The 27,556-nt window shown below is 40.8% G+C and overlaps 1 protein-coding gene across 2 annotated transcripts; it reads right to left on the bottom strand.

The window, feature by feature from the left end:
• On the bottom strand, positions 1–27,498 carry SDHC (succinate dehydrogenase complex subunit C). Of its 2 annotated transcripts, XM_082413732.1 has the most exons (7): positions 27,403–27,425; positions 27,048–27,102; positions 22,018–22,074; positions 19,026–19,127; positions 8,569–8,630; positions 3,792–3,955; positions 1–869 (listed from the first exon to the last, which is right to left on the bottom strand). In XM_082413732.1, exons 4-7 carry the CDS (start codon positions 19,091–19,093, stop codon positions 765–767), a joined length of 399 nt encoding a protein of 132 aa, XP_082269858.1. In that variant the 5' UTR covers positions 19,094–19,127; positions 22,018–22,074; positions 27,048–27,102; positions 27,403–27,425; the 3' UTR covers positions 1–764. The 2 variants fall into 2 exon arrangements, with proteins under 2 accessions (XP_082269858.1, XP_082269857.1); XM_082413731.1 differs by lacking the exon at positions 27,048–27,102 and having other exon boundaries at positions 27,403–27,498.
• Between the last annotated feature and the right edge of the window lie 58 nt (positions 27,499–27,556).

A 27,556-nucleotide genomic window follows, 5' to 3' on the forward strand; every position in this document is an offset into this window, starting at 1 on the left:
TCAAAGACAAAATAATAATTTTAATTCCATTTCAGAAAAAGCTGTCACATGAATCTGGATTAGAAAACATGACAATAAGAGGCTTGGTTTTTCTGGAAATGCAAGGAAGAGAAATAATTCTTAATAGGTTCAATGATAGTTTTCTGGATCCTCCCCTTGCATCAAAAGCTATATATCTTCTTCTCCCCAAAGCATGTTCTCCAAGAGCCAACTTACTCTCTTCATCTCCCTCTAGCCGGGACAGGCTAATTCCCCTCCACCCCCACCCCTCTTCTTTCAGTCACACTGTGTGGGTGTTAAAGACCCTGGGCTCTGACCAATTAACAGAATTGTCCTTTAAGCCAGCAACCCACAGGCAGTGGCAACCCAAGCCCCACTCCCAGTCCCCAGGGCAGAGGCCACAGAGTGGCATTGTTTCCACTGTCTTAGGAAGAAGGAGCCAAAAGCTGACCCTCAGCACAAATCAAGGCCTAATATGGAGAGAGAATGAGGGCTCCCAGGCCCAGAGTAGGCTGCAAGCTGGGGGCAGGAAAAGGGAGTTTTTACAGTCATTCCATCTTTAGGAATAAGGGGAAAACTGGATCCTTTTCCACTACTCTGGTTCTATAAGGTACTCTTACTGCTGAGCTCCAAGGGGATCTGCAAGCACAAAAGGGTCTAAACAAATCAAGATAACTTTGCCGTGGCCTAAGATAAGAGTAACAGACAGGAAGATAGGTCAATGCAATAACTGGTAGGAAGATGATGCTGGGAACGTCGGCTCTTCACATGGCTGCCAGCCCTACAGAGGACAACACGGTAAGAACCAAGACAACCACTCCAGACTGGTATAGCTGGGAAATCGTCAGGCCTTTTCCTAGGTCCCACATCTGTAGAAATAAGAAAAAAAAATTTTTTTTCAGCAATCAGGGTCCTGGTCACTCTCACAGCTCCTTTCTCAGAAAGAAACTCCACCTAGGAACAGGCAATTCCTCTCAGCATGATTCTAGAGAAAAGCTCTTCTCCCCATATTCCTGACCTTCACTTTCCTCAAAACCCACAATACAGTAACGACCACCCACTTATCCCAATGACAGTAAAGGGATCCATCCTCAGCCCATAAGATCTTCCAGAATGAATAGATAAAAACTTTCCCTCGTGACAAAAAAACTGATCAGTGTTTCCCAAAGTGTGTTTCTCCAAAAACTAGTTCCTCAGAATGTTAAAAGGCATTACATGGGGGAAAAAAGTTCTGTGGTCAAATTAATTTGGTAAAAATTTAACTACAAGACTTCTCAAACAATTTATTAATGCACACTGTTAATCTCCAAAATGGATATAATATACATGATTTCCTAGGTATAGCCAACCACAGAATCCCCTTTGAGAAGGAACATCTGTCCATCAGAGGACTAGTATTTTTTTTTTAATAAATTTATTTATTTATTTTTGGCTGCATTGGGTCTTCATTGCTGCGCACGGGCTTTTCTCTAGTTGCAGCAAGCGGGGGTTTCTCTTGTTGTGGAGCACGGGCTCTAGGCACGTGGGCTTCAGTAACTTTGGCACAAGAGCTCAGTAGTTGTGGCTCATGGGCTCTAGAGCGCAGGCTCAGTAGTTGTGGCGCTCAGGCTTAGTTGCTCTGCAGCATGTGGGATCTTCCTGGACCAGGGTTCGAACCTGTGTCTCCTGCATTGGCAGGCGGATTCTTAACCACTGGGCCACCAGGGAAGTCCAGGACCAATATTTTTAAAAAATACTCTTTGGGGTCTAGAACATTATTTCTCAATTTTGTTTTGACTGTCACCCACACCCCCAACTAAGAAATATCTTTTTAATTAGTACCCAGTGTGTGTGTGTGTATGTATGTGTGTGTCTGTGTATATATAAAATATATACTATATAAAAGTTCACGAAACAATAAGCAATATTTATCATTACCATGTGTGTTATATTCTATATGTTGTATTCTATTTAAATTTTTTTGTTGTTGTTGGTAGCAATCCACTAAATTGATTTTCTACCCATTGAGTCAAAAAAACACAATTTAAAAAATACTGATCTAGACTCTCTTGTGCCCTAGGGACATTAACATATTGTACTCTAAAAGATCCCCTCGGGCAAAAGTAGAGTCTTCAGGTTTCATACTTTCCACATATGACTGTCTCAACACACACATATACCTATACCCTGAATGTAAAACTGAATAAATTAGGATTGCTTCAGAGAAAAATTAGAGAGCTCCCAAAATAATCAAGATGAGAAGATGCCCCTACCTCAGCTGCCAAAGAGCTTCTACCTAGATAAGATTAGGAGTCAAACAGATTCCACAAAAAGCTGTTTTGCTTATAAAGGCACAGTGTTTTACCAAAAAATCGAGACCTACTGGGTGGTGGTGATGGGGGAATATTCTCTAGCATACCAGAGACCTTGTCACTTCCTACTCTCTTAATATCAATTCCACCCTCCACTCCCCCACTAGATCTTCTGGCAAGGCAATTATCAAGCTCAGAGTGCAAGAACTATGGACTGTCACAGAGAACAGATAAAATCCTGTCCCACACTCAGAGCCAGGACTTGCTAAAACAACAAACAAAAGCAGATTTAAGGGATTAAGAAAAGCCTTGACTGAGTTCTGACATTTTATAAAATCTCTTCCCCTTCCCTCCCCCCATACTGAGACAAAAGCAAATATATGGCAAGTCCCTGCCTGAGCCAGGATGCCAACAAAGGAAGCTGATCAGCTGATTCCATTGGAGAGCTTTGTTCTGTGGAATAAGAAGTCATTAATGGAAATTGCCCTCCCTCTCCATCCCCTCCTCCTGAGGGAAGTAAAGTCATTTTGAATCAAACTGAACACTGCCCCAGGGAACAGTTGATAGATACACTTAATTTAGTAGATCATTTAGTCTCTCACTTTTCTGATTCCATTAAACTGTCTATTGGACCAGACTACAATTCAGAAAGTGCTTATCTCTAGGCTCTGATGTGGAAGTTATGAAAGGTCAAATTAAGGCAAGAGCATCCAACTGACAGATGGCTTAGGTTGAGAAATAATGGAAAACCAGAAAGAATGAAGCTGTAATTATCTTCCTGGGAAAGGAAGCAAGACTAGGGGTAGGGAGACCACAAAATGTAAATCTTAAAGTGCTGTAGGAGAGATTCATCTCTGACCTGGGGCAGGTTTCATTAAGCTTTAATTTCTTAATAAAGAGAAGGAGACACCAGTTTGAACTGACCCCAAGGTCATGTAGGAAGCAACATGGTCAGATTTCAGGCTATCAAAAGATTCCTAAACTCAGTATTGGGATCCTAGCACCCAGTTGCTTGTTAAAGTTGGCCCCATTCTCTCTAATAGTTCAAAACAAACAAAAAACAAAAGCAGTTAATACAATCCAATATCAAGATAATAAACGTCAGTATATTTGACTCCAGCCAGATTTGTCACTCTGTGTTGATAGGAAGTTTAGACTGAAAGCAGTAACTATTATTTGTCTGATAAATATGCCTTCTACGCCAGATGTATGGCCTGGTTTCATGGGTCTCTTTTAGTTACATCCCTCTCGAAACTAGAAGAGTTCACTGAGACCCTGCAAGTATCTTCCAGGCCTACGTCCAGTCTCAGCTACATCACCAGCTGGGCTACCTGGCAACGCACAGGGCATCTAGTTTAGCTTTCCCCAAGAGGCCCTTGAACAAAGGTCCAGCACAACTAACTTTAAGAACAGCACTAAACCCACACCAGGAAAGAGAAAATCCTTCCAGGCTCTCCATTCCTTTCACCCAGAAAATGCACAAGTCTACAATTAACTTACCAAGTGTCGGATCCCATTCCAGGTGTGATACATGAGAGGGAAGACGAGTGCAAATTTGGCTGTGTGGATCAGCGCTGGCCCCAAACACAGGGACTTTACAAGTTCCAAATGAGACTCAAAGCTCCCAGGGACCAAGAGGGCTGACAAGCCAAAAAGAGAGACCCCTGAGGAGAAACAAAGTAAGCCCGTCACAGCTACACACCAGCTACAACCAATGTAACACATAAAACTGGGTTCTATGACAGCCCCTAGGACTTCACACAATTCTAAACCATTTTAAAATGGGGACGATTTAAACTAATGTTCACATTTGCAGTGAAAGATTCGCTACTTGGAATCTGACCCTAATCTCTTAAATTTGCCATATATTTTAGCATATTGCTCCTTCTTTCAACATCTCTCTCTATAAAAACTTCACCCACCATTTTAGAAGCCACCTCTGGCTGCATCTATATCATCATCTCAGTAAGAAAAAATAATAACAGTACATTCAGTCCAAGGAAAAGAATGAGAAAAAATTTTAAATCACTCAAATCTCTACCATACAAAAACTTAACTCAAAATGGGTCAGAGACCTAAATGTAAGAACTAAAACCATAACACCAAGAAAACAAAGGAGTAAATCTTTATGACCTTGGATTAGCAGTGGTTTCTTAGATATGACACCAAACCAGAAGCAACAAAATAATAAACTGGACTTCATCAAAATTAAAAACTTTTGGGCACTGTCCATTTCTCCATCAGTCTGGAAGAATGCTGGTGCTGAGAATAACTACCATGGCTTCCAGCTCTTTGACGAAACCTCAGATGCGTCAGAATTTTATAGCATTCATAGGAGAAGCAAAGGCTGAAGGAAGACATGCTGTTCACACCCTAGGATGAGGCAGCCACATCAGAGTCTGGTCTCCTAGAGGTAAGTGTGGCTGAGTGGCCATTCCTGGGACTCAGTTATTAGACTGCTGTCACATTTGGTGCACAGATCAGAGCTGAGCCTGGTATCTGAGGCATATGTGTGGCTGTCGAGGTTTCGGAACTTCAGGTTTGCACTGAAATTCAGAGGATAATGGGGAGCTCCTGTGATCGTCTAGCTTCTTATCTATCCAGACTGTCAAAGATCCTTGAATGCTCTTGGGTCATATTTTCCTCCCAAACCTTCTCAAACTATCTCAGTTCCATGGTACCTCAGTGTTTTCAGCAATTTTTTTCATGATGCCCCTAAGCCAAAAGAAAAACCTAACAGTTCTGTTTATTAAGTAGGGTGCGGGCGGCTAGACAGCTTCAGGATGGGGTCTAGCTGCCAAAAAGACCAAGGCATGATTTGAGGATTGGGACTTTTAGTCCCATACCTCCCCCTCCCGTTCCCTGTCCACCTCCCTCCCCCAACCCCACCACACCTGGGAGTGGCTGATGATTGAGCTAATCACCAATGGCCAATGATTTAATCAACCTTGCCTAGGCAATGAAGCCACCATAAAACCCCCTAAACTACAGGACTCGGACAGCTTCCAGGTCACTGAACACAAAGATGTGCTGGGAGAGCGGTGTGCCCAGAGAGGGCATGGACGCTCCATACACACTCCCCTCTCTGCTCCCCCATACCTTTCCCTGTGTATCTCCTCTGTTTGGTTTTTTAAATAAAGGAGTTGAGGACTTCCCTGGTGGCGCAGTGGTTAAGAATCCACCTGCAATGCAGGGGACACGGGTTCGAGCCCTGGTCCAGGAAGATCCCACATGCCGCGGAGCAACTAAGCCCGTGCGCCACAACTACTGAGCTTGCGCTCCTACAGCCCGAGCTCCGCAACAAGAAAAGCCACCGTGATGAGAAGCACATGCACTGCAATGAAGAGTAGCTCCCACTCACCGCAACTAGAGAAAGCCTGAGCGCAGCAACGAAGACCCAATGCAGCCAAAAACAAAAAGTTCTGAAGCAAGTTTAAAAAATAAAATAAAATAAAGAAGTTGATCCTTTATTTTAAAAACCAGTATGACTTGGGACTTCCCTGGCGGTCCAGTGGTTAGGACTCCACACTTCCAATGCAGGGGGCACAGGTTCAATCCCTGGTCAGGGAACTAAGGTCCCACAAGCCACATGGCAAAAAAAAAAAAAAAAAAGAAACAAAACAGTATGTCTAAATAAAGTGTCTTCCTGAGTTATGGTGAGCTCTTCTAGCAAATTATCAAACCTGAGGAAGGGGTCATGGGAACCCTGATTTACAGCTCAAATTTTATATATTTAATTTAATTCTCACAGTCCTAACTAGGCATTATTATAACCAGAAAAAGAAGCGATGATACAGTAGCTAGTTAGTGACAGAGTTGGAATTGAACTCAGATCTAACTCCAAAGTTTGTGCTCTTTTCTCTTTCTCTAAACTGCCTCAGTGGGGAATGACCAGGGTATAACATCACATTTGAGAATCAATAACTCCGGTCCCATCTCATGAAAAGCCCAGACGAAAAAAACAGTCATTTCAGAGTTCCATTAGTTACTTTATATATCTATAAGTCCTTTGGCTTTTCTAGAAAAGAAACGATTGCCTGAGCAGTAGGTTTGCCTATACAGTCAAGTGACCTTTCACTGAAGTTCTGATTCTCCAATCTAACCTGTTTTTAAAGACTATCCAAAACATTCAGGACCATTCTTCTACCCATTCAAGTTAATTGTACAATTTATTTATAGTTGTATTCCTCTAAAATATCTGTTGTTTGGCACTCATATTTTCTTTTTCGAATCTCATTCTTTTTATTGTTGCATGTTGCATCTTGATAACCCTTTCCCAGTCTCATTCACATTGCAGCTTCAGCTACCTGCCATTCTCAAGTAATTTACCTAATTTCACCTAGATTTTTATACTGTCTGTCACTATGAAAAATCACGAGTATTTTAATCCCTACAGAATCTAAGCAATGAAAGAGTGTTACTAGCCTTCTCTCTCCACCTTTTAAAGGACTGCTTGTAAAGGTCTTCCTCAATAAATTCTATATAAAGTCAAACTAGTGTCATCATGCTTTTTTAGTTCAACATGCTTTATAGAATTTATATATCGGCCACAAAATCTCTATAGTCTGAATAAATACCTAATCATGGATTTGTCTAGGCCAAACAAGTGAGAACATGAACCTTTTATGACTTCCCATGGTTTACGGGATCAAGTTCCAACTTCTCAGCACAGCAGTCAAAGTCCTTTACTGGCTGGCACACTTTCCAGCCTTATCTTTTGCTGCTTCTCCCATAACACAACTCTTAAACAAGCAGATCTAGTTATCATTATCCAGGACTCTGGATGCTTTCCAAACCCTGTGCCTTTGCATAAGGTAGTCTGTCCATTGGAAAGTCCTCCTCTACCTCCTTTTCATGAATTCTCCTACTCATCCTTCTTTCAAGTTCTCCAATTCCTGCAGAGTTGTTCTCCCCACTGGGATCTAATACCTCTATTAAAAAGTTATCACAGTGCATTCTAAATATTTATTTGTCTTACTCCTTAGACTCTTTCACCCTTGAGGGTAGAGGCTATTATTATCACTATCCAATTTCTAATGCATAACAGGAGATTAATTAGAAGTTAGAAGGAACGAACATATCTGAAATGACCACTATGAGCAAAGTGATTTACATGGTTGTACTCATTTAGTAAATAAAGATTTACTAAGCATCTACTGAGTGCTAGAGGATATGAAAGGTAAATAAGATAGATGCAGTTCCTACTCTATGAAGAGTTTACAGCCTAATAAAAGAGACAGATTTATAAAAACTAAGCAAATAAAATAATTACAAGTTATATAATAACCTAAGGAATGGTAACAAAGGAATGATAACATCGGATCTTAGATAGGAGTTCCTATCTTTACTTGCTTACCAACAAAACTAATCTAATTGTGAATAGCAGAGACTTAGTTTTGGGTAATTCCTCCAATGTCTCAGCAGCAGCTCCCTAAATACAGGATCCCTATATTTGAGCCACTAGTCCTGTTGATGACCACTTCAGTGAAAACATACTCTACGGAAGCCTAGGAGGGGGCCCAAAGGATATTATGAAAAACAAAAATATGTCCATGTCTCCAGCACTAGCCAGAGAAAACTTTTAAAATACAGCTGATCCTCTTATAAGGTACTTCCCTACTGTGGAAAGATCCATCAGACTCCAGAAACCTGACTATAATCTGTACATCCTACCTGTAATAAACCTTACTACCTGAAAAGGATGCACTAAGACCAGCATATGACTCACTCTGCAGCTGTATTTCATATTATATAAATAAATAAATAGACATTCTGATTTGTAACCAAGATTTTTTGAGATTGGAGAATGAGTTAATGTTTTTGCATCTGATCAATTCTAGGTGATGAAAACTGGGTGCTAAAACTGAGTCTCTGAAAGAATAAGGTTGATGATTAATCTTGGACTGTGTTTGGTCAGTCAGCCAGTCTATCTCCATTATATTTGTATATCTGTTCTCTGTAATGTCAATAAACGTACTATCAGGACATGTTAGGGATGATTTAAAAATTGGCTAAGAAAAAATAAGAAAAAGAATTAAAAAAAGAAAAAAAAATTGGCTAAGAAAAGAACCTGAGCACTGTGTGAACTCATAATTAACTGTTAAAGAAATGAACAAACAATAAGCTTAAATGACTTATCATTTTCTCTAAATCAAGTTTCTGAGGAGGCACTGCCAAGGAGGCATTGCCAAGAGCCAAAGAAACAGAAAAGTTTTTCAAAGCAGTATGTGTGTGTGTGTTTGTGTGTTCACGTGCGCATAAAAACACATATACATACCTGCACTCAAGGCAATACCAGTGCCACGGTGGCAAATGGACATCACCATGGGAAGAGACCATCTGAAAAGAAACACAAAAAAGCAATTAAAAAAAGGAATAGATGACACCATAGTAGAGAGTCCGTCTTGGCAAAGAGAATATAAACCACTTCGGAAATAGGCAACCATTTATCACAAATCAAAAACAAACAGCTTTCACATTCCTGTGTTTCCACTCTCTAATTTGAAAATAAGAACAATGATTTACTTAAGGAGAAGCATTACTCCCTTTTCCAGATTGCATCACTAACAGAGCTGAGAGGAGGAATCAATTAAAACTCAAACTCCTCCTTTCATAAGAAGAAGGAACATGGGTCAAAAACATTAATTAAAGTTGCATACAGTTAGAAAATAAACACTAGATTACAACCACCTGGGTCCTTCCATTTCTCCAGTCATGAGACAGAAGTAGAAGAAAACCTGAGTTTTATTTATCCACTGTTTCATATAACATACAGTCATCCATGATCTTTCTTATTTTATACCCCAAAATATCCAAATTGAGCATATCAGTCATTCCCTAATAAATTACCTATCCCAAATTTAAAATCCCATTTTGCTGGATTTAGTATATGTTCTTAATCCACAGTAGTTTTAAGATACTTTGTCATCAAACCACTTTTTAAAGCATGTTCTGGGACTTCCCTGGTGGCGCAGTGGTTAAGAATCCGCCTGCCAATGCAGGGGACATGGGTTCAATCCCTGGTCCAGGAAGATTCCCACATACCACAGAGCAACTAAGCTCATGCGCCACAGCTACTGAGCCTGCGCTCTAGAGCCTGCAAGCCACAGCTACTGAAGCCCATGCACCCAGAGCCTGTGCTCCACCACAAGAGAAGCCACCACAATGAGAAGCCCGCGCACCACAACGAAGAGTAGTCCCCACTTGCCGCAGCTAGAGAAAGCCCGCGCGCAGCAACGAGGACCCAACACAGTCAAAAATTAATTAATTAATTAATTAATTAATATCAATCAATCATGTTCTGATTTGTCTATCTGCCAAAGCATTTCCATGGAAGGACAACCAACACTGCTACATTCTGGACCTAGTGCTCATGCTCAAGAGGGAACTGGTTAGTGAAATGGAAAGAACAGGCATCTTTGGATAAAGTTAACATTCATCCTGGAAAGTCAGCTTAGATAGGGAATGCAGAGCATAATCAGACCACGTACTCCATACTCTAAAGGGAAGCAAGTCAAGTAGGTTGAAAGGACCACAAAAGGAAATTCTATGTATTAAAAATGGTCACTGTAAGAAAGGAGTAATGTCTAAAGAAACCAAAAAAACTGGCTAGACACCACTCTGATTAACTCAGACTAACAAGATAAATATAAAAGGCAGAAGAAGAGCCTCATAACAAAGGACAAGCGGAGAACAATGGCATAATTTGATTAGAAGAATCAGGAGACTAAAACCCAGAATGAGCTGAGGCTTGCAAAAATGTCAAGGACAACAACAAGGGGCTTTTAAAATTGTATTCAGGGAAAGACAGCCTCCTAACTGGGGTTGACAATTTCATGTTAATGGATGACAGAGTGCAAAGCAGATTGCTCAACTATTTTATTTGTCAAAGAGAATGATTATCAGACTGAAAAAGACAGAACAAATATTGATTTGAAAGAAAAAAAAAAAGTGGGGAAATTATAAGACATTGCTTAGCATTCCAAGTGCACTTAGGGCTCCTGGCAAGATGAATTAAATCCCAAGAGCTAACACATGGAACATATGCACTGTTCTAGTAATCTTTTAGACATATTGAAATGGAAAATGGGAGTCAAATGTTACCCTAATTTTAAAAAAATGGTTAGGCTCCCCTGGTGGCGCAGTGATTAGGAATCCGCCTGCCAGTGCAGGGAACACGGGTTCGAGCCCTGGTCCGGGAAGATCCCACATGCCGCGGAGCAACTAAGCCCATGTGCTACAATTACTGAAGCCCGTGCGCCTAGAGCCCGTGCTCTGCAACAAGAGAAGCCACCACAATGAGAAGCCCATGCACCGCAACGAAGAGCAGCCCCTGCTCACCACAACTAGAGAAAGCCAGCACGCAGCAACGAAGACCCAATGCAGCCAAAAATAAATAAATAAATAAATTAATTAATTAATTTTTAAAAAAAATTTTTAAAAATGGTTAAAACCATAGCCTGGTTAGCCTAGTACTGAGTAGGTAAGGGAGATTTTATTTTCCAAACAACCATGATATTATTTCCAGTCTCACATGATCTTCCAGAATCTTGTCACTCCTCATCAGGCAAGTATTTATATTTAGCCCCTTGACTCTGGGCAGGACTTCATGACTGACTGCCTCAAGATATAGAATGCAGCAGAACTGACACTGCACGAGTTCCAAATCACTTGCCCTCCTTCTATCCCTCCATCCCTTCGTCCATCCCTCTCTTATGCAATATGGAAGCCCAAAATAGCCTCAGCAGAGAGATCATGTAACAAGACCCATGTAGAGAGAAAAACGAAGTCCCCTCTAAGAGCCAGAATCAACCCAAGACATGTGAGTAAACGGATCTTCAAATTATTTCAGTCCCAGCCTTGTGTTCTCTAGTTGAGGCCTCAGACATCATGGAGCAGAGACAGATCATCCCCACTATTTCCTTTCAAACATTAGATAAGAGTCAAGCACAGAAAATCAAGATTGTTTAAATTCACTTACAGAAAAGATGATCACTAGGAGCCAGTATGATTTCCCTTTGGAAAATTTTTTTTCAGGAAATACTGAGATCCTTTTGAACACAGATTATATCTTATTCATCTTTGTATTTCCAACTCCTAAAAAAGTACCAAGCACACTGTGAGCAATTAACAAATATCTACTGATTTGAAGTGTGTTAAATTTTTTTCCTTTTTTGACTGTTAGTAGAATGTTAATCAAGGAAAAGCTAGAGACATAAGATATATGATTTTCAGCAAGTGACCTAACATTACGCTGCAAACAATACCACCAAAAAAGTAAAAAGCAAAGAAGATATATAAATGGCCAGTAAGTATATGAAAAGATGGTCAGCATCACTAATCATTAGAGAAATGCAAATCAAAACCGTAATGAAATACCTCTTCACATCCATTAGGATGGCTATTATTAAAACAACAACAACAAAAACAGCAAACCACAAATGTTGGCAAGGATGTGGAGAAATTGGAACCCTTGTGCACTGCTGGTGGAAATGTATACAGTGCAGCCCTTGTGGAAAACAGTATGTTGCTTCCTCAAAAAATTAAATATAGGGACTTCCCTGGTGGCGCAGTGGTTAAGAATCTGCCTGCCAGTGCAGGCAACACAGGTTTGAGCCCTGGTCTGGGAAGATCCCACATGCTGCGGAGCAACTAAGCCTATGTGCCACAACTACTGAGCCTGTGCTCTAGAGCCCGCAAGCCACAACTACTGAAGCCCATGCACCTAGAGTCCATGCTCTGCAACAAGAGAAGCCACCACAATGAGAAACTACGCACCGCAACGAAGAGTAGCCCCCGCTCACCTCAACTAGAGAAAGCCCGCGCACAGCAAAGAAGACCCAACGCAGCCAAAAATAAAGAAATAAAATTAATTTATATTAAAAAAAATTAAATATAGAATTACCATATGATCTGGCAATTCCACTTCGAGGATATACCCAAAAGAATTGAAATCAGAGATTCAAAGGGATCCCATGTTCACCCATGTACACCCATGTTCATAGCAGCATTATTCACAAGAGCCAAAAGATAGAAACAACACAAAAATCCATGGACAAATTAATGGATAAGCAAAATGTGGTATATACGTAAAATGGGATATTATTCAGCTTTAAAAAGGAATAGAATTTTGACACATTCTTCAACATGGATGAACCCTGAAGACATTATGCCAGATGAAATAAGCCAGATACAAAAGGACAAACATTATATGATTCTACCTTATGAGGTACCTAGAGTAGTCAAATTTATAGAGACAGAAACTTGACTGGTGGTTGCCAGGGGTTGGGGGCAGAGGGGAATGGAATTATTGTATAGTTTCAGCTTCGGAAGATGAGAGGATTCTGGAGATGAATAGTGGTGATGGTTGTACAGCAATGTGAATGTACTTAATGCCACTGAACTATACACTTAAAAATGGCTAAACTGGCAAATTTTATGTTATATACATTTTACCACAATTTAAAAAAAGTAAAAAGACAACCCAACTTAAAAATGAGCATAGGACTTGAAGATACATTTCTCCAAAGAAGATATACAAATGGCCAATAAACACATAAAAAGATACTCAACGTCAATAAAGGTTGTCAGAAAAAAAATGGACTTAGATCTATTTTATATGGTTCAAGGTAGAACTAGAACCACTGTACAATAGATATAAGTTGTAGTAAGTTCAATAAAATGAGGGTCTTTCTGATAATAAGAGAAATTCCCAAATTGGAAAAGAGTGGTAGTGAGTTCCTTGTCTCTGGAGGTGTGCAAGCATAGGTAGACATCCATTTATGAAACTACTGCAGAGGAAATTCACTCATTAGGTACAATAGTGGCTTTTAAACTTTTTTTATTTTAATTTTTTTATTATTATTATTTTTTGAGCAGCACCCTTTCTTCAAATGCAAAATCCTTAAAGTCAAGTTGCTTTGGTTATCCAGAACTAAGGGCCTACAGTGCAATCTGCATGTTGGCCAGCCCCACACAACTATCCGCAGAAGCTTAATGGAATATCCAAAGCCCCAAGTAGCAGTCTTAAAACCAATGAGGTTGAAGATTAAATTAAAATTTAAGGGCTTCCCTGGTGGCGTAGTGGTTGGGAATCCGCCTGCCAATGCAGGGGACACGGGTTCAAGCCCTGGTCCGGGAAGATCCCACATGCTGCGGAGCAACTGAGCTCGTGCTCCACAACTACTGAGCCTGTGCTCTCGAGCCTGTGAGCCACAACTACTAAGCCCGTGTGTCACAACTACTGAAGCCCACGCGCCTAGAGCCTGTGCTCCGCAACAAGAGAAGCCACCGCATTAAGAAGCCCACGCGCCACAACAAAGAGTAGCCCCCGCTCACCACAACTAGAGAAAGTCTGCACGGAGCAAGGAAGATCCAACACAGCCAAAAATAAATAAATAAATAAAATAAATTTATTAAAAAAAAAATTAAAATTTAAGAACGTTTCTAACTCTTAAGTTTTTAAAACTATTTTTCTAACGTCCTTTAGAATGACTTGTTTTCCTAATAACATAATCCCTATACACACTTTTACTTTGATAAACTGACTTAATTTATTAAGAGATAAAGAGGGGGCTTCCGTGGTGGCGCAGTGCTTGAGAATCTGCCTGCTAATGCAGGGGACACATCTCCTTATACTGTTCCCACTTTGTCTATCCTTTTTTTCCTTCCCGCAGTGCATTGTTTTCTGCTGCAGTGACTCACAGGTCGGGGAAAGTGTACAGGAACTCCCTACCACCTGGAGCCCCTGGGACATCAGCCAAGCCCAAGGAGGCCTCAAGAACTCTCCTCCAGGGCTTCCCTGGTGGTGCAGTGGTTGAGAATCTGCCTGCCAATGCAGGGGACATGGGTTCGAGCCCTGGTCTGGGAGGATCCCACATGCCGCGGAGCAACTAGGCCCGGGAGCCACAACTACTGAGCCTGTGCGTCTGGAGCCTGTGCTCCGCAACGAGAGAGGCCGCGACAGTGAGAGGCCCATGCACCGCGATGAAGAGTGGCCCCCGCTTGCTGCAACTAGAGAAAGCCCTCGCACAGAAACAAAGACCCAACACAGCCAAAAATAAATAAATAAATAATAAATAAATAAATTTATTTAAAAAAAAAAAGAAATGCACAAAAGAATTAAAAAAAGGAAAACAAATAAAAGCTCTGACATCACTAATTTAAAAAAAAAAAAAAAAGAGATAAAGAGTACTTCAGGGACTTCCCTGGTGGCACAGTGGTTAAGAATCCGCCTGCCAATGCAGGGGACACAGGTTCGAGCCCTGGTCCTGGAAGATCCCACATGCTGCAGCGTAATTAAGCCCATGCACCACAACTACTTAGCCTGCGCTCTAGAGCCCACGAGCCACAATTACTGAAGCCCGCAAGCCCAGAGCCCGTGCTCTGCACGGGCCTTGCTCACCACAACTAGAGAAAGCCTGCGTGCAGCAATAAAGCCCCAACGCAGCCAAAAATAGATAAATAAACAATTTATTTTAAAAAAAAATTTAAAAAAAAGAGTACTTCAGAAAGGGCTAACTTAACCATATACTTCCATGCCACCTCCAAAAATCTATAAAAGTTAGCAACAGAAAATATATGATTCCAGATATCTTAGACATCTTTCCCAGACATTTCACCTTGGAAACAGCTCTATGTTTCCTGCTATTTTTTTTCCCCATAAATATGTCTAGAGTTTCATAACCAGAAGAGCAAACAAGGTAGTTTAAGTCTCGTCTCATCAGCTTATTACTGTTTGTTATATGACCTGTGAAAAAAGGCCAGGGCTTTAAATATAGACTCAAAATAATTTGAGAAGTTCTTCATCATTATCATCCTCCCCCACATCTTTCATCTCTTAAAAAAAAGTTTTACCATAAAGTAGCAAGGATTGAGATCACTTATTAATCTTCTGTTTTAGCAGAATGGCCAATTTCTACTGTTCAATCAGAATTATTTCTGGAATCTGGCTTGGAAAAATTCTGAAGGGTTGTGGTATTTGTGGAGGTGGTTAAAAAATGACCAGCCTCCCTGGCAGGAACCCAAGTAAAGACGGTAGCTGAGCTCAAGATGATTTGCTGAGTTAGCTAGAAAGGAGCAGATCTATAGGGGTTTTTTGGGAAGACACCAGCGTAACAGCCATCAATGCTACTTCTGAAGACAACAAGTTAACAGAAATAGATGTACGTATGCATATGTATATACTCACATATACACATGTACATGTGTGTATTCATACATATATCTCATAGCTCCATCTACTGAAACAGCCTAGAAGCAATGATATCCTGGTAGCAATGAGCACATCTAGCACCCAGACCTTGATTTCACAGGAGCCATCTTGAAAGAACTCCCACTAGCTAAGTCTGGGACAATCTGAACAACAAAATAAATCAGAGTAACAGTGTAACTCTTTGGGCAAAATAGGAATTGTGCAAAAATAGAAAAAAATATATATATACATATTTTTTTAATTAATTAATTAATTAATTTTTGGCTGCGTTGGGTCCTCGGTGCTGCTCACGGGCTTTCTCCAGTTGTGGTGAGCGGGGGCTACTCTTCGTTGTGGTGCACGGGCTTCTCATTGCGGTGGCTTCTCTTGTTGCGGAGCAAGGACTCTAGGAGTGTGAGCTTCAGTAGTTGTGGCTCATGGGCTCTAGAGCGCAGGCTCAGTAGTCGTAGCTAATGGGCTTAGTTGCTCCGCGGCACGTGGGATCTTGCCGGACCAGGGCTCGAACCCGTGTCCCCTGCGTTGGCAGGCGTCACCAAGGAAGTCTATATATATATGTGTATATGTATATATATATATGTGTGTGTATACATATATATATATATCGGTTCCTAGTTTCTGACACAGCGCTCCTAAAACCCTTATTAATCTCCTGAGTGATAGGGGTGCTAGGAGTATCTTTTTATTTGGTCTTTGACTCTGGTTCCTGACACACAGTTCCTAAATCCCTTGGAATTTCCTGGGTGGTAAGAGCCATCTTTGTTCTAATGAGGTGACTCTGGATGGGGGTTGGTTCCCAGAAAGACCAAACCATGACCAGAAGCTTGGAACTTTCAGCCCCACCCCCACCTCCTTCCGGGGAGGGAAGGGCTAGAGATTAAGTTAATAATTGATCATGCCTACGTGTTGAAGCCTCCATAAAAATCCCCAAAGTACAGGGTTTGGGAAGTTTTCAGGCTGGTAAATACATCCACGAGAGGAAGGTAGTGCACCACAACTCCATGAGGACAGAAGCTCCTGTGCTCAGGATCCTTCCAGACATAGAACTACCAAAAAGGGCACCTGGCTATTCATGTGTATCATCTGTAATATCCTTTATAATAAACTAGTAAATTTAAATAAATGTTTCTGAGTTCTTTGAGCCATTCTAGCAAATTATTGAATCCACAGAGGGTGTTGTGAAAACTCTTGATTTATAGTTGATTAGTTAGAAGTACAGGTGACAACCGGGGACTTGTGATTGGCATCCGAAGTGGCAGGCAGTCTTGTGGGACTGAGCCTCTAACCTGGGGGGTTTGTGCTAACTCCAAGTAGTTAGTGTCATAACTGAATTGTCGGACACCCAGTTGGTTTCTGGAGAGTTGAAAAATTGGTTGATGTGGGAAAACCCGTACACGTTTGGTATCAGAAGTATTGAGAGTAGAGAGGAAACATTAGTGTCTTTCCTTTAGTTGGTGTCATAAGAGTAGAGAAGAGTTTTTCCTGTTAGAAATCCTGGAGAAAGAAAGAGAGAGAGAGAGAGAGAAAGCAAGCAAGCAAGCAAGCAAGCAAGCTTTACCCTATAGTAATAAACAAGGTATGATGGAATTAGAAAAATCACAATTTGGCAACCATCACAGTAATAACTGATTCAGGCAACTACCATCGAAAGATGCTAATGGGTAAACATCTGACGAGAAATAGAACATTATAGTCTCAGAGTACCACCCCACAAAATAAGAATTAATAAATACATCTTTATTCATTAACTTTATAGTAGAGAAACCTGGCAGACACACCTTAACCAGTGATAAAAAGTTACATCACCAACCAAGGACTTCCTTGGTGGTCCAGTGGTAAAAAATCCACCTTACAATGCAGGGGACGCAGGTTCGATCCCTGGTCAGGGAACTAAGATCCCACATACCACAGGACAACTAAGCCCGTGCACCACAACTACTGAGCTCGAGTGCCTCAACTAGAGCCTGTGTGCCACTAACTACAGAGCCCATGTGCTTTGGAACCCATGCATCACAACTACAGAGCCCATGCACCCTGGAGCCTGTGCGCCACAACTAGAGAAGAGAAAACTCGCACGCCACAACTAGAGAAGAGAAAACTCGCACGCCACAACTAGAGAGAAGCCCATGCACCACAACGAAGATCCCACATGCTGCAACTAAAACCTGATGCAGCCAAAGATAAATAAATTAAATAAATAAATAAATAATAAATAAATCTTTAAAAAAAAAGTTACATCACTACCAATGGGATAAATCATCATCATGTGTCACCCTCTGATAGGATGCACTAAGAAGAACATTACATCACTTCAGAGGTATTCCTGCCAAAAATGCATAAATACAAGAAAACATCAGATAAACCCCAAACTGGGAAACATCCTAAAACTGTCAAGATCATAAAAGATACAGAAAGGCTAAAAATTGTTCCATACTGAAGGAGATTAAAGAGACAACTAAATGTAATACATGATCGTGAGTTGGCTCTTGGACCTATAAAGGACATTATTGGGACAACTGGCAAAACCTGAATGGGATCTGAGGATTAGATGGTAACACTGGATCAATGTTAATTTTGACTGTGACGGTTGTAGTATGGAGAGTTTCCTTGAATTTAGGAAACATACACTCAAGTATTAAGGGATTGTGGTAGGCAGAAAGATGTCCACATTCTAATCCCTGAAACCTGTGAGTATTTACCTTAAATGGCAAAGGGGAATTAAGGTTGCAGGTGAAATTAAGGTTGCTATAAGCTCACCTTAAGATAAGGAGACTATCTTGGATTAGCTGGATGGGCCCAATATAATCCTTTTAAAGTCCTTAAAAGTGGAAGGTTCTGGCAGAAGTAGGGAGTTAGAGAAGAAATGTGACATTGAAGCAGGTTCAAAGTGATAGGATGAGAGAACTTGACCCACCACTGCTGGTTTTGAAGATGGAGGAAGACCACAAACCAAAGAATTCAGAACAGCCTTCAGAAACTGGAAAAGGCAAGGAAACAGATTCTCCCCTAGAGCCTCCAGAAACAAATGCAGCCCTGCTAACACCTTAATTTTAGCCCTGTAAGACATGAGCCAGAGTTTGACCTACAGGACTGTAAGATAATAAATGTGCTGTTGTAAGCCACCAAGTTTGTAGTAACTTGTGACAGCAGCAATAGAAACCTAATACAGGAATAATGGGGTATCATCAACACTGCACTTGTTCTTAAATCATTCAGACATGTTATAACACATTGGGAATCTGCATAAAGCTATAGAGGAACACAGTGCACTACTTCTGCAACATTTATGTAAATTTGAAACTGTTTCAAAATAAATTTTTTTAATTAATAGGAATTACATTTTGACTTACCAGAATTTTCCAAATAGTAGTTTTGCAGGCTAGATTACCCTTCTAAGGCCAGAAGAGAGAATTTAGTCATCTTGTTATGAAAAAAGGCCTAAGGGAAATAATCAGGGAGGCTATGGGGCAACCTCCAGAACTTTTATCCACTACTACTAAATCCCCTGGTTCCAGAGCCCTTACCTGTAGATAGTGACATGGGGAGACAGAGGACGGTTTGAACCAGTGTTCTTAGTCCAGAACCTCTCCATCTCTTCTTTGGCTGTGGTTCCCAAAGGGACAGCACTAAAATAAAACCAAAAGGTTTTAAAATGATTAAAAGTAAACTTGGTTTAAATTTTCACATAACAAAAAGTTAAAATATAAAAAGGTAAGCTGGGCTAGATGAACCTACGTATTAGGAAAACATGGTTTGTCCACTCACCTTATCTTTCTGCCAAGTTTGACTCAGTTATTAATAACCTCAATCACCCAATTAAGTCACATCAGAGGATAACTCTTCTTTCCAATCCCCCAACACACAGGTCCAGTAATGGAGGCTAAACTTCTTTCTTGTTGGGCAGCAGGGCAAATATAATATTTCAAAACCATTTACATAAATGGATTATCCTTTTCCTAGGCCATGGGTGATATCTCATACATTACCACCTGCTCTCATCTGGCTCTTCAAGACTCCTTTTTAGGTTCTCAAAAATCAAGAACTGGATTCAGCTCAGTACCTCTGAATAGCTTCTTGGTTTTCCTTGTCACTGTGCTAGGCTGAAGCCAACTGTTTTTTTCTTTTTCTTTTCTTTTTCCTTTTATTTTGGCCACACTGTGGGGCATATGGGATCTTAGTTCCCCTACCAGGATTGAACCTGCGCCCCCTGCAGTGGAAGTGCAGAGTCTTAACCACTGGACTGCCAGGGAAGTCCCTGAAGCCAATTGTTAAACAGCTGTGTTCAACACTTTAACTTACTATGTGCCTATATTAAACATGATCTAGGGCTTCTCTGGTGGCGCAGTGGTTGAGAATCTGCCTGCCAATGCAGGGGACACGGGTTCGAGCTCTGGTCTGGGAAGATCCCACATGCTGCGGAGCAGCTAGGCCCGTGAGCCACAATTGCTGAGCCTGCGCGTCTGGAGCCTGTGCTCCGCAACAAGAGAGGCCGCGATAGTGAGAGGCCCGCGCACCGCGATGAAGAGTGGCCCCCGCTTGACACAACTAGAGAAAGCCCTCGCACAGAAACGAAGACCCAACACAGCCATAAATAAATAAATAAATAAAATTAAAAAAAAAAAACAAAACATGATCTATCCCCCTCAAGAAAATATTTCCCCATAGATTACTTATTAACTGCAAAAGTTAAAAACAGTTATCTCCATACTGCGAAAAAATTTAGCAGACATTTCTGTATTCAAATGATCAAAGTTAAAATCACTAATGGGACAAATGACATCATATGCCCCTGATGTGATGTACTGAGAATACAACATCATTTATGTATTACTCTTGCCAAAAATGGATAACCTGAATCTAGTCATTAGAAAACAATCAGACAAACCTAACTTAAGAGACTACAAAATAACTGACCTGTATTCTTCAAAAATGTCAATGTCATAAAAGACACAGGAAGGCTAAGAAATAGTTCCAGGTTAAAGGATACTACAGAAATATGACAACTAAATATAATATGTGAGCCTAATTAGATCTTGGACGGGGGACAGGTGGACTGTATTTCTATAAAGTACATTATTTGGGACAAATGGAAAACCTGAAAAACAACTGTATATCAGATAAGATTACATCAATGTTAAATTTGCCGAATTTGATAATTGCATTTGTATAATTATACTGTGTTTTATAAGATAATGCTCTTGATCTTAGGAGAAGTTTTTTTTTTTTTTTTTTTTTTGCCGCATCACACGGCATGTGGGATCTTAGTTCCCCGACCAGGAATAGAACTGGTGCCCCCTGCAGTGGAAGCTCGGAGTCCCAACCACTGGACCGCCAGGGAATTCCCTTAGAAGTATTTAGAAGTAAAAGGTCATGATGTCTGCAACTTAATCTCAAAGAATTCAGAGAAAATAATCACAATAATTAAATTGTGCTGAACCACACTAAATTGTCACTACTAGGCCAGTTCTGACCCACAAAAATGGCAATTTCATATAGCACAACCTAAAATATATAGAGTGATAGGTAAACACAGCAAAATGTTAACAACTGATGAATGTAGGTGAAAGGTATACAGAACCTCCTTGTACTATTCTTCCAACTTTTCTGAAAGTACCAATTATCAAAATATTTCTATCTCTCTTTTTTTTTTTTTTTTTTTTTTTTTCCGGCAGTACCACACAGCTTGCGGGACCTCAGTTCCCTGACCAGGGATTGAGCCCGGGCCGTGGCAGTGAAAGCACTGAATCCTAACCACTAGACCACTAGGGAACTCCCTGGAAGTACAAAATATTTCTAAAATTAAACGTTAAAAAACAAAGAACCACAAAGAGACAATTGTTGACGTCAACAGACTAGAAATGAATATAGCAGAAAGAAACAGATATAAAGACTAAGGCCTAGGAGCTGCCCAAAATGCAAATCAATAAAGTTAAATATAGCAGAAAAGCTTAAAGTGAGGAAAATTAAGAAAAAAACAAAGACATAATCTTATCCTTCCTTCTTCTACTACCAGATGAGAAAAATAGGGATCACAATCACTAAATTTTCAGCGAACCATCTACAATTACCTGCTTTCATACATATCCCCAAAATATCAGTCAACAACCTACTGCTTTTCCCTGATGAAAAAAAGGTTAATAATAATCTCCAGGGCTTCCCTGGTGGCGCAGTGGTTGAGAATCTGCCTGCCAATGCAGGGGACACGGGTTCGAGCCCTGGTCTGGGAAGATCCCACATGCCACGGAGCAACTGGGCCCGTGAGCCACAATTACTGAGCCTGCGCGTCTGGAGCCTGTGCTCCGCAGCAAGAGAGGCCGCGATGGTGAGAGGCCCGCGCACCGCGATGAAGAGTGGTCCCCACTTGCCACAACTAGAGAAAGCCCTTGCACAGAAACGAAGACTCAACACAGTCATAAATAAATAAATAAATAAATAAAAGAACGTGAATTTCTAAAAACAAAAAACCTCAAAAATGTTTAAAAAAAAAAAAAATAATCTCCATATTTAGAAACTTACCTTCTGATACAGAGCAGAGGACTAAGGTGGGCACGGAGGCAATGATGGCCAACACGTCTGAAAGATAAGAGAACCAACAGTCAATACACATTTAGAGACCTACTTCAGTATATCAACTTCTCTATTTTTTACTGTATTAGATTTGGGGTGGAGGGGAAAATTAGGAATAAGATGAAAACAATGACAGTATCAGGATCTTTGAGATTTTTTCTAGTTGGAAAGCTACAACTTTAAATAACTTGAGAATAATCACAAATATTACTCACAAATGCAAAATAAGGTTTTAGCTGAACACAAATAATACAAGGTAAAAGAATAATCAGAGTTGGTAATGTTCAACAAAGAAATACAGAAAGCAAATTTTTCAAGCTAGATGTTAAAGGAGGTGATGGTTAAGACAGGGGTTTAAAAAAAAGAGAGGGGGACTTCCCTGGCAGTTCAGTGGTTAGGACTCCTCGCTTGCACTGCAGGGGGCAAGGGTTCGATCCCTGGTGGGGGAACTAAGATCGTGCATGCCACGAGGCATGGCCAAAAATAAAATAAAATAAAAAATAAAATAAAATTTAAAAAGGGGGTTGGGTACAGAATAAGCCAGTGGCAACACCAAGTACTATACAACTTAGCCAAAGCAGACACCTGATGCAAATGGATGAATTTAAAAGGTTTAAAGAACAAGGGGTTTGAGGAGGCAGGGTCCCAAGTATTAAGCTGTCATTTTAGTAACTACCAACAAGTTCCAGACAACCTGGATGAACTTTACATGAAAAAGGCTGTCGGGCTTCCCGGGGGGCGCAGTGGTTGAGAATCTGCCTGCTAATACAGGCGACACAGGTTCGAGCCCTGGTCTGGGAAGATCCCACATGCCGCGGAGCAACTAGGCCCGTGAGCCACAACTACTGAGCCTGTGCGTCTGGAGCCTGTGCTCCACAACAAGAGAGGTCACGACAGTGAGAGGCCCGCGCACCGCGATGAAGAGTGGCCCCCGCTTGCCGCAACTAGAGAAAGCCCTCGCACAGAAACGAAGACCCAACACAGCCAAAAATTAATTAATTAATTACTTAATTTTTTTTAAAAACTTAAAAAAAAGGCTGTCATATAATAGTGCAAAAAATATGAGACTGTAGATCTCTTTACTATCCACATGAAAAGGTACTTGAAGAAGGTAACACAAGTTTTCTACTAAAAAGTTGCTATTTTTGAAATGTATATATCAATACCGGAACTGCTTTTCAAGTCTGAGACTAAAATGTACCGAGGCATTCTATCTAAAGAGAATTTAACTGATCCAGCGTTTACATGGTATTATGAAAAACACATGATCACTACACCCCTTTAACTCACGTTATATCGAATCTTTCCAAAGGTATTTGAGAAAGTTTTCAGAGTGAAGCTCTGGGACCAAATACATTGAGATTCTACAAAAGTTTATTGTATATACACTATGTGCAAGGCACTGTGGGGATACAAGATCACATTAAGATCCAATGATCTTCTAAAAAAGCTCATGATGTCCCTCATACCATTGATATTAGATGCATAAACATTTCAAGAACCTTACACTCTACACTAGAACACTAGAAGGGCCCACTATTTGAAGGAAAAATAATCCAACCAACACTTCCTTCAGCTCTTCCCTCTTTCCAGCTTTGGAGGCAAGAGGTCAATACAGACATTGTGTACCCAAGACTCCCAGAAAGAAAGAAGTGGGAACAAATCTCTTTAAATCAATTGAAGTAATTGTGACTCTGAAGTTGCAGGGCATGCATTCCTCACACCAGGCTACATCCAGTCACTCAGCTACCCAGCAAGAGTTTGCAGATGTGGGTTGGAATCTACAGCACTCTCTGTCTAGTGCTATTGTCTCCCAGACAAATACCAATGTAATCTTTCCACAAGGCCCTAACAGAAACTAGTTGCACAACTGCATAACCTTATTTGAAATATGACAGGAGTAGATATCTAATCTATCCTTGCCTTTCATGTGAAACCAGGAACCCTGAAAAGATTTCTTTTTCCACCCAGGAAGAGTGCTTTATATGTTATAGCTAGAAAGTAATAGTACTTTCTTTGTTTTATTTTTAATTAACAAGCCAGAACTTATTTCTAGTTAGTGCCGGTCCCTTTCTAAATGCATTATACATGTCTCCCCCAAAATGTAATCATGGCTCAAATTGTTTTTGAAACTCTTCTCTGTACTGAGGCAACAACAGTGATGTAAAAAGAACACTGGACAAAGTAAAAAAGCCAGACTGGAGGTCTAGATCTGCATAAGTTGTGTAACTTAGTGAGTCACTGAGCTTCAGCTTTTTCATTTATAAAATAGGATTGATAATACCTACATTATTGGTTGTTGGGAGGACTGCATGAGAAAATGTATAGGAAAGCACTCTCTAAACTGCAATATACCACATATATGCAATTTAGTATTATTTCACTGGTCTCCCAAAGGTCTTTAGAATTCACATCACGTTCTTTTTAAAACTCTTCGCGGTGTAAAAATATTCATCTGCTGAAAATGGATTTGACTTTTGGAAAAAACCAAAAGTTATTCAAAGCCAAGTCTATGTGATCAAATTGAATAAGATCCATTTTTGGTCCAAAACAAGATGTGACTACAATATAATGAGTTTCTCTTGTATGCCCTCTAAACTTGATCTGATGGCATGTCAAAATTTAGTTTCATAAATGTCTGAGGTAACAGCAACATTGAAATATTTATATAACCTTGAAGGACACAATGAAGAGCAATCACTTATTTACAAAATTTCTGATTAATTGTATAAGCACCCAACTAACTCCAAAGATACAATGTAAGTCATTCTTGATTTCTTTTCTCTTACATCCCCCCATATATATGCAAGGCATCACCCAATCCTACCAATACTATCTAAGAAACTTCAGTCCATTGTTGTAGTGTGTATTCTCTTCATTTCTCACTAGGAGGACTATAACAGGAGCTCCTGAATTGATCTCCTAGCACCAATCTCTTCCCTATCGTTCAATATTACCAGAGTTAAATTACTGAAAAATAAAGCTGACTTCATCAATCATCTGCCTAAAAGTCTTTAACAGTTCCCCACTACTTATAAGGTTCACACTGCAGTCAAACAAGGCCCTTCTCAACATGACCTAATCCAATTCTCCAGAGCTATTCTCCCACAAGTCCCCTTCAGCCCTCTATACTTCTACCACACTGAATGTTACGTTACCCCCAGACAGAGCATGGTTTCTTTTGACCACATGCCTTTGCTCAGACTATTCTCTGAGTGGACCTCCCTCGCAGCCTGATAAACTCATCCTTCAAGATCCAACAACTCCCAAATGGCAACTTCACCACTCCTTTAGCCTTACCTGCTGCACCTGTCATGCTCCCACATCACTTGTTCATATCTCTAAGTCAACATTATGTAGCTTATTAATTAATCCAGTTATCTCCTTTCCTAAAATTGAGCTCCTCAAGAATAGAACTGGAATACTTTGCATCTATAGCACCTATAATAATATGACAGAAGGGGCTCAAAAAAATGATTTGTGAATTAGTTTGCTTATTTTAAAAAGCAGTCTTAAGAATTTAGACTTTAAATAAATTAAACTTTGTTTTTGGAGGTGCTTCACGTGTAGCATTTAATATGATGAGCAACGTTCAGAGGGTTAATGACTTGGTGGCTTTGTGCTTAAGCTGCGTGAACATCACTAGATAGAAGCCTAGCTGTTCTTAGCCTAGTTCTCTATCTCGGTCTTGGCTTTGGCAAGTCATTCCCTGACTGACTGCCAATGGAGTTTGTGCTACTTAGCTGGTTATTCCTCCCTAGCTAGTCCATGAACTTTAGGGAGTATACAAAATATAGAGCACTATTCAAAAGCCATGACATACAATACTGTGGTAACTAATAATTTTTAGTTAACCAAGCATTAAAAATGTTTAGCCAATATTTCTCTTAAGTGAGTTCAAGTTATCACTGTTTTCATTCACAAATGAATGAAACCACAATCACGCAATCAATGACCTTGACTTGTCCAAAATAAATGGAATTAGTGACACTACTAGAACTAGAAACTAGCTCCTAGAATTTAAGGTGCCCTTTCCATAAGAGTTTTGTACTACCACTAATGAATCCTAGTGATGACAGCCTTACACAGCTCAAAATGATACAGATTGGACATACTCAATGCGTTCAGTGATCCTGGGTTTCTAAGCGCTAATCCTGAAACTCCTAAAATGAACTGTTTAGACCCAATATGATCATTACAAGCTAAACGTTAATTCCACCAAAAAGCCTGTGACATCTTCTAAAATATGATATATCAAAGAATTCAAAAGCATTCAATTATGGTCAAACTACTTGTAATAAAGGAGGCAATCTGGCAAGACTAGCCCTGACACGCTTTAGAAAAAAGACACAATTGGAAATAAGAGTCAGGGAGAAAAACGAAGGATTAAGATAAACCATTCCTGATCTCAGCTCCAAGAGGAATCATTCTGTCACAGAGAAAAACTAAATAAAGTCCGTCTATTTTTATACGGGGTGATTGAAGTGGAAAGAGAAATGAGAAGACATTTGGGGAAATCAGGAATTAAATCTCAACTGCATTAAAACTAACTTTCCATAACAAATAGTTTCCAAAAATAGTGCTGGCACGAAACTATGCTGGGATTCGTACCAGTCTTTGTAGACAGTGGACAGTTCAAAATGGAAGACAATCTAGGATATTTCTCTGGACAAGGAGTTGACACTGCAGAGAAAAACTGGGGCATCTACTCCCCTCACCCACCAAGTAAAAAAATAAACTAAAATTGAAGTTCCTGGCTGCTCTGGGGCAGCAGAGCGACCACTATCGGCGCTATTGCAAATCGTCACCCCGATAGGGGTCTAGGCCTCCTGCACTCTCTGCCAGGGGCCCGTTAGGAACTGGGACAGTGCCCACTCATTGCCAGCGGCTGGTGTTTGCAGGAGTAAAACGCAAAGGTAAAGTACACCAAGGTCCTTCTCCTCGAGGCCCAAGCCCCAAATAAGAGAAGTTAGACCTACTTATTTTCTTGGAGTTCGGCTCTCGCTGCAGCCCCGAGAGCAATCTGGGGAAGAACTATTTTAGAAATGGGGAAAAACTATTTTAGAAGTGGGAAAGCAGAAGCGGCGAGAGCCCCGCGACCCATCCGCAAGGAGTAAGGCAAAGATACTCGGCCAGGGACCCCGAAGCCCTACAGGGTGCACAGGAGACGCTAGGGGAGGGGAAGGGTCTCTACGTTTCCAAAGCGCGTGGCCTCCACCCACAGGTCCTTTCCCTGCCGAGGCAGGGGGTAAACAGCTGTTAGCAAGACGTGAGGGGCCAGTGCAGCTCTCCCGAGAGACGCCGGCACCGACTCCCACCCCCCACTAAAGTCACCTCAACAAGAGCGCAGCCATCTTGCGTTCCGGCCTGGACGGAAGTGACGCCGACGGCCCCACCACCTCTGGGCGAGGGGAGGGGAGGGGGCGGGGCTTCTGTCACGTGACGACACCAGCTCTTTCAGAGGATTGGGAGCGTCTCCGGCTCTTCC

Source organism: Balaenoptera physalus (genome assembly GCF_965194825.1).
Source record: "Balaenoptera physalus genome assembly, chromosome: 1".
NCBI lineage: Eukaryota > Metazoa > Chordata > Mammalia > Artiodactyla > Balaenopteridae > Balaenoptera > Balaenoptera physalus.

Coding starts and splice junctions, on each gene's coding strand:
- SDHC (XM_082413731.1), bottom strand. CDS start 27,422: ATGGCTGCGCTCTTGTTGAG. Junction 22,075..27,402: donor ATGGCTGCGCTCTTGTTGAG/GTGACTTTAGTG, acceptor CTTATCTTTCAG/ACGTGTTGGCCATCATTGCC. Junction 8,631..19,025: donor CCCCATGTCACTATCTACAG/GTAAGGGCTCTG, acceptor GTTTCTTTTCAG/ATGGTCTCTTCCCATGGTGA.